This window comes from Mandrillus leucophaeus, unplaced genomic scaffold, assembly GCF_000951045.1.
Source record: "Mandrillus leucophaeus isolate KB7577 unplaced genomic scaffold, Mleu.le_1.0 Scaffold214, whole genome shotgun sequence".
Lineage (NCBI taxonomy): Eukaryota > Metazoa > Chordata > Mammalia > Primates > Cercopithecidae > Mandrillus > Mandrillus leucophaeus.
In genome coordinates this window covers 1886385-1894173 of record NW_012102188.1, presented here as the reverse complement: position 1 = coordinate 1894173, position 7789 = coordinate 1886385, and the positions used below count along the sequence as shown (strand labels likewise).

Genomic DNA, 7789 nt, shown 5'->3' with positions numbered 1-7789 from the left:
TTATCTTCAAGCTCACTGATTCTTTTCCCTGCCATGTATTGGTGAATCAATCCAAGGCATTCTTTATTTCTATTACAGTGGGTTTTTATTGCTAGCACCTTTTTTTGCTTCTCAGTTTCTCTCTGCTTATATTACCCATTTCTTCTTGCACACTGTCTACTTTTTTCATTAGTACCCTTAGCACGTCAATTAGAATTAAAAAAAAAAATTCTAGTGTGGGCCGGGCATGGTAGCTCATTCCTATAATCCCACCACTTTGGGAGACTGAGGTAGGATGATCACTTGAGGCCAGGAGTTCAAGACTAGCCTGGGCAACAGCGAGACTCTGTCTCTGCAAAAAATTAAAAGATTAACCAGTCTTAATGGTGTGCACCTACAGTCCTAGCTACATGGGAGGCTGAGGCAGGAAGATCACCTGAGTTTTAGGCTATAGTAAGCTACGTTCATGCTACTGCACTCTAGTCTAGGTGACAGAGTGTGAACCTATCTCTAAAAACACAAACAACAAAATCCTAGTATGATAATTCTAAAATCTCTGCCATATGTGTGTCTATTTCTGATGCTTACTCTGGTGAGTTTTGTCTTTTACTATGCCTTGTGATTTTTTGTTAAGAGCCAGACCTAATATATGAGCTAAAAGGAAATGAGATTAAATAGACCTTTAGTGTGAGCTTTCATGCTTAATCTGTCTAGGGTTAGGCTGTGTTTACAGTTTGCTGTCACTATATCAGAGGCTATAATTGCCCTTTGTGTCCTTATTTTTGTTATCCCTGTTGTCTTTGGGTTTCCCTAGGGACTTCTTAAATAAGGTCTGAGATGTGCAGTTCTTTACATTATAACTCCCCCAGTACTGGTTCCAGCAGTGGTTTCTGTTCCTGGCCTTCTACTTTGGCAAGCTGTGATTCTCTGTGTTCACCTGTCTGTCTGTCCAATTTTGGACGAAGCAGATTGTCCTTTGACCTCAGTTCTCCAATGGATCTCAGAAGTGTTATTGATTTTCAGCCATTTGGCTTACTATGAGGGTGGAGGGATGACTCCAAGCTCCTCATATGCTGGACCAGGAACCAGAAATCTACTTCTTTACATCTGATTTTGAACATGTGAATTCTTTTTTTTTTAATTTAATTTAAAAAATCTAGTACAGTCTAGGTGTGTTTTCTCACTCCTGTAATCCCAACACTTTGGGAGGCCAAGGCAGGAGGATCACTTGAAGCCAGGAATTTGAGACAAGCCTAGGCAACATGGTGAGACCCCATCTCTACAAAAAATTTAAGAATTAGCTGGGCATGGTGGTGCATGCCTGTGGTCCTGGCTACTCAGGAGCCTGAGGTGGGAGGATCACTTGGGTCCAGGAGGTCAAAGCTGGAGTGAGCTATTACCTTGCCATGGCAACCCAGACTGGGCAACAGCAAGACCCTGTCTTTAAAGAACAAGCAAAAAACGACTACAACTTCACCTCTGTGGTCTTCCCCCAAAATCCAGTAACTCCAAAGTAACCACAAGAAATACGTCAAACGAACCCAATTTGAGGGCCATTCTACAGCATACCTGACCAGTACTCTTTGGAACTGTTAAGGTCATCAAAAACAAGGAACATCTGAGAAACTCACAGCCCAGAAGAGGCTAAGTGGACATGATGACTAAACATAATGTATCCTAGAACATAGGCAAAAACTAGGGAAATGTGAGTAAGATGTAGAGTTTAGTTAATAGGAGCGTAATACTTTGGTTGATTGATTATTTGTGACAAATATACCATGGTTATGTAAGAGTTAACAATTGCAGACAGTGGATGCAAAATATACAGAATACTCTCGTAACTTCTCTGTAAATTGAAAACTATTTAAAATAAAAGGCTTACATAAATTAAAATTTTCAATGATCTTCTAAGGTTCTAAGCTGGTCAACGTCCATCACCTTCTTGGAGAAGGAGCCTTTGCCCAGGTGTACGAAGCTACCCAGGGAGATGTGAATGATGCTAAAAATAAACAGAAATTTGTTTTAAAGGTAAATGACCTGTGTTTTTTTTTGTATGTTATAGAAATGAATTTTAGACCTTGAGTTTGCCAATCATTTTTTCTTTAAGATAGTGGTGTTTTTATTTATGTCTATAGTTGGCAATTAAAAAACAAAAACTATAAAGGATTTAGAATTTTTTTCTCACTAGGATTGTCTTGCAGGAAGTCCCACATTGCAGCAACAGTTCATAGCTTGTTATCACTGTCAACACCACATCTTTATTGGGATAGAGGTTGCTTTATTGCTATCATTTTTCAGAATGTGAGACTGGATATGAATTTCACATACCTGATTTGCAGGTCCAGAAGCCTGCCAACCCCTGGGAATTCTACATTGGGACCCAGTTGATGGAAAGACTAAAGCCAACTATGCAACACATGTTTATGAAGTTCTATTCTGCCCACTTTTTCCAGAACGGCAGTGTATTAGTAGGAGAGCTCTACAGCTATGGAACATTATTAGTAAGTATTCATTTTTATGATGAGCACATGAATTTAAAATGCATTTTTGGCTTGTACCTTGCACGTACTTTTGTGGTTGGGGCTTTTGTGGAGTGGTGGGCAGGGGCAAAGCTCTCAATTTGAAATTTTATTAATCTTGTGCCGCTAACTCAGGATTCCACTTTCCATTGTTCCTAGAATGCCATTAACCTCTATAAAAATACCCCTGAGAAAGTGATGCCTCAAGGTCTTGTCATCTCTTTTGCTATGAGAATGCTTTACATGATTGAGCAAGTGCATGACTGTGAAATCATTCATGGAGACATTAAGCCAGACAATTTCATACTTGGAAACGGGCAAGTGTTATGCTTTTAACAGGGTTCTTCTCTTCCTGTTTCCATAGCAGCCTTTCATCATTTGTGCTCATGCAGCCCGGCTTTGTTTGTGTTTAATACAGATTTTTGGAACAGGATGATGAAGATGATTTATCTGCTGGCTTGGCACTGATTGACCTGGGTCAGAGTATAGATATGAAACTTTTTCCAAAAGGAACTATATTCACAGGAAAGTGTGAAACATCTGGTTTTCAGTGTGTTGAGATGCTCAGCAACAAACCATGGAACTACCAGGTATAAAAGTAAAGTGAGGGACTTGGAAATATTTTTCTGTGTTGCACTCATCAGATTTTCAAAATGAATTTGGGGATCTAGGTAGTTTGAGGTGGTCTCTTGAGGAGCAGTTGAAGGAGAGATGAGCCTAAGGCCGACATGGCAGGGATAGAATTCTATTCCTGAAAAATACTCTACTTTCTTATTAGTCCATTATAGATCCTATTATCAGGAAAGGGGAGCAGATATATTCTGTGGTGTCTGATCATCGGGAAGAGTATTTAATGATTAGTGAACCCTTCAGAAAGGAAGTCATGCAGCAAAGAGACAGCTTGGTTTATTGAGGTCAAGGTAGGCCAGCCCGATTTCCTAAATCAAGGATAACAGGGAGACCCGCATGCCCACTCTGGGCAGAGCTGAGCACATGTTGGATATACCTGGGATGCTCTCAGGCAGGATGGTGGGTTTGACTATAATAGATGGTATAGCCAGATTCCCAACTGGTCAGATCAGGAAATGGATCATTATTATTCTAATGGAAGATTGCAGAATTTTCAACCAACTAGAATATTAGGTGGCCAGGGGGGAGAATGCTAATTGGGATAAATGAAAAGTTTTGAACCTGGGTTAACAAAACCAACTGCCAAGTTCCCTGGTGAGAACTATGTCTTTCCGGGAGCCCGTGGTAAAAGGGGCAAAGATTCGGAGGTGGGGGTCTTGTTTCTAGTATGTTGTCACTGCTAGTGAGGCCTTAGGAGACGGCCGTTTTCCATCCTGTGGATGTGGAGGGGACTGGAGTGTTCTTTTCAGTTATGAACATGTCACACAACAAGAGGCCATGGGGGCAAGTTAGAGAACGACAGCCAGAGTCCCAGGGCAGTGAGCCGGGAGGACTTCCAAGCTGTCCCTGTGGACGAGGGCTTAGAGTGTTGTGTTTGCCCCGTGTGACAGAATGAAGGACTTGAGAGGGTCGTGGTAGCTCACGAGGGCAGAGCTTTCCAAGAGACTACCTTAGGAGGTGGAGGGTCGTCTGCTATCCGTGGAAGCCTCTGGCAAAGCCTAGATATTCAGTAAGACATGTTAGTGGGGTGGTTGAACAAATGCCTTCCAAAATGTTTTAAAAGTAAAATCCTGTGAGTATTTAACTTGCTGCCTTAGACAGGCATCTTCATATAGTCATGTGTAAATTACCATTTAAGTCATATATACCTCTGTCTTCTTCATAGATTGATTACTTTGGGGTTGCTGCAACAGTATATTGCATGCTCTTTGGCACTTACATGAAAGTGAAAAACGAAGGAGGCGAGTGTAAGCCTGAAGGTCTTTTTAGAAGGTGGGTATTAGCGTTGGTGCTGTAGTGAAAAGAGAATAACTAGAGCAGAATGTTAGGTTCCATCTGGCAAAAAAAAAAAAAGGATCTCTGTCACCACATGGAAATCCTATGGCTTGGGCAGTATGGTGACAGGACAGTCCTGGGCACTGGGCACAGGGAGCAAGCTGCATAGCTTTACCACTTCTGTCTCCCCACTGGGGCAGCTGATGTTCTCACTGAAAGCTCCTGGCCAAATGGTTGACATCCTGTACACATGCAAATGTTTCCACCCCTAATCACCTAATGTCACTAGTCCTCAGGTTTTCACTTGTTTTTTTTTGTTTTTGTTTTTTTTTTTGGTCTGTGGAAATACTGATCCTGTTTTTGTCAGATATTTGTAAGAAGCAAAGGAAATAGTGTGTGTGAAAGTGCTTCATAAATTATAAAGTAATATGATGAGTAGCTCTCTCTCACAGGACAGTCCTAGCCCTGTGCTACTTGAGCTTCTCAAAGATTTTTTCTTTCTTTCTTTTTTTTTTTGTCTATAAATCACAGTGAAAATTCATGATTAGGCAAGCGTTCTTCCTGTCAACATGGATGGCTCTCCTCACACAATGTGTGAACACACTGTTGGAATGTTTTGTTTAAGCTGAGTTTTTGGTACCTGCATATTCATTATATCACTTATACTTTCTTTTTTGAGGCATAAAAACATGCAGAAAAGTACACTCATCTTAAGTATACAGCCTAATGGACTTTTACATATGTTTATATCTTCTTGAGAAAACATAAGATGGGATTCCTGTGAACCTCATCTCCCCCAGCCCCCACTAAAAAAAAAGAAAAATAGCAATAATTTTATGAAATGTCATATACTGTACATAAATAAGGTGAGGTTCAGGCCCTGGAGGAAAGCTTATAACTACTATTCTTTATTCTGCATAATGAACCCTCGTGTTTGGCAAATACTTTATTCCATCTTTGGCTCAAAATTGAAGGAGCAGATAGTTACATCTCTGACCACCAGTGTGAAGAAGATCTGGAAGTTAACCCTCAGCAGACCTGATGGCATTTCCTGTCTGGAGCACAATTCCGTTACATTCTACTTTCTCTCCAAAGCCTTATCTCCACGTTCTGGAGTTTCTGCAGTTAATTTTAACAATGATAGTAGTTGGAACTCTTAACTCTGAGCTCTCTCCTGGGCAGTCCAGCCTGTCTACCTGGTCCTGGTGCATGTGCAGTTAGGCTTGACAGAAGCATTTGGCCAGATTATCCAATTCGGGCAGTATTATATGTATGGCTAGCCAGAAGCAGACAGTTTGGGTTTTTATTTAAAGAGAGAGAGAGAAAATTTTTTGACTTGCAGTGTTGCTAAAAGATTACTTATATTGTTTTTTGGAACAAGATGTATAAGACGTTCAATTGGGTCTTGAATCTCTCTCATATGTAATAGATACAGTGTTTCCATACTTGCTGCATTGTATTGTGTTTAGGTGAGAGTTGTTATACTAAACCGTCCAAGCCTGTGGAAGTCAGATGCAGGGGTTGGGTTATCCTGCATATTGAAGGCTACATTTTAGCCATTATTTATGCTTTGTCTTTTTCAGGCTTCCTCATTTGGATATGTGGAATGAATTTTTTCACATCATGTTGAATATTCCAGATAGTCATCATCTTCCATCTTTGGATTTGTTAAGGCAAAAGCTGAAGAAAGTATTTCAACAACACTATACTAACAAGATTAGGGCCCTACGTAATAGGCTAATTGTACTGCTCTTAGAATATAAGCGTTCACGAAAATAAAATTTGAATATAGACAATCCTTAAAAATCACACTGTAAATACGAATCTGCTCACTTTAAACCTTGATTTTTTTCATTTGCTGTTTATGTAAATGTTTGTTAACAATAAATCCCACAGAATATTTCCGTGTGACTTAGTTGTTAAAATATTTCAACAAAATACACAACTGCATAAGGTCCCTATGTAGCAGGCTTATTGGGCTGTTTCTGGGATGCACACATTCGTGAGAATAATTCAGATGTAAGCATTTAGAAATCATTTTTTAAACACTGACCTGTTTAAGCTAAAAAAGGGCCAAGGCAGCTATTTTCCCAATTTGAAGTTTGGTGTCTGTGTAAACACACACACACACACACACACACACACACATTTCCCTAACATTTCCAAGGGACTTCAAGTTTTTATGAATAAAGCTTGCCTGTCCTTTATGGTACCCATCCTTCATTAGAATGTATATCAATACTGACATTTTAATAATGCTGTTGATCAGCTTAACAACAGTTATATTGATAGTTTCTTAGCTTGCCAATAAGACCTACATGGATCGAATAGAAATTTGAATGACAGAAAGGAAAATTGTTCTATTCCATACCTCATATATATGAAGCCATCCTAGGTTCAATAAGATCTTTCCTTCAGCATGTTATATTTCTTATGCATCAAAATTATGATTTCCAGGGTTGCATCCACACAGAAGGAAGAATTTATTCATGTATTTATTCATTCCTGCATTCTTCATGAATTTGTTTAATATCTATTCAATCAGTCCAAAACCTATTTATTTAACGTTAATCTTGAGCAGTACACTATGACAGACACAGAGAAGGACAGAGTGAAAAAACCAGATTAGAAAGGAGCACAGCCTGATCTTTTCCGTATTTCACCTGTACTCCCAGAGCCTCTGTGTTCTGCTGATTTGCTCTGATGTGACTTGATAGTCTTAGTCATTTCAATGTGATGTAGCCTCATACGAAAAAAAAATAACTCCCTAAGTGTCTGATTTACTACCAAGAGGAAATACAATCAGCAAGGGAAATCAGACTCAATGTATGCAGGCTGCATGTGATGTTTGCAGAGGGTGTTGAAACATAAAATACAGGATACAGTATATACATGACAAGAACTCGTGCATTGGCTTCAGGAATCTGGGCTGCTTTGGACCTTATTTATTTATTTATGTATGGACCTCATGTAAATCCAGGCTGTCTCTACCTCCTGATAACAACATTCTACTCTCTCAGGCTGAATTCTTCTACAGTCTAACAGCCCATAATACCCTTGTAAAAGCTGTGAATATACCTACTCGCTTGAACATCAATTACGTTAACACGGCAATCTTCGTTGTCTGCAGTTGCCCATGAAACGGAGCCTTGAAATTCCTCCAGAACCTAGGTCACCTTCATGCCAGCAGTCTGCTCAATCACCTCGATGCTGAGTCACTAAAAGGCAGGGCTTGCTAAGTTAGGGAGCCTCGTGAAAATAAAGTGATGTAACTATCAGGATCTTGTTCTTTTTTCATTGCACTAACAAAAGAGAAAATATAAATGGTTCCCCAGAATGTAATATTTAAAGACCTATCTCCTTTAGTGAAAGAAAAAACCTCATAT

General features: G+C 39.6%; 1 protein-coding gene across 3 annotated transcripts in view; it reads left to right on the top strand.

The window, feature by feature from the left end:
• BUB1 (BUB1 mitotic checkpoint serine/threonine kinase) overlaps positions 1 to 6312 on the top strand; it is a 51031-nt gene extending 44719 nt beyond the window's left edge. For 2 of the 3 annotated variants that reach the window (XM_011980528.1, XM_011980529.1), the window contains 6 exons: positions 1892 to 2007; positions 2319 to 2480; positions 2658 to 2815; positions 2917 to 3088; positions 4294 to 4400; positions 5987 to 6312. In XM_011980528.1, coding sequence (XP_011835918.1) covers positions 1892 to 2007; positions 2319 to 2480; positions 2658 to 2815; positions 2917 to 3088; positions 4294 to 4400; positions 5987 to 6182 — 911 coding nt within the window. In that variant the 3' untranslated portion in view covers positions 6183 to 6312. The remainder of the gene's footprint in view (positions 1 to 1891; positions 2008 to 2318; positions 2481 to 2657; positions 2816 to 2916; positions 3089 to 4293; positions 4401 to 5986) is intronic. The other variant, XM_011980530.1, reaches the window with a different exon arrangement.
• The last annotated feature ends 1477 nt before the right edge of the window (positions 6313 to 7789 follow it).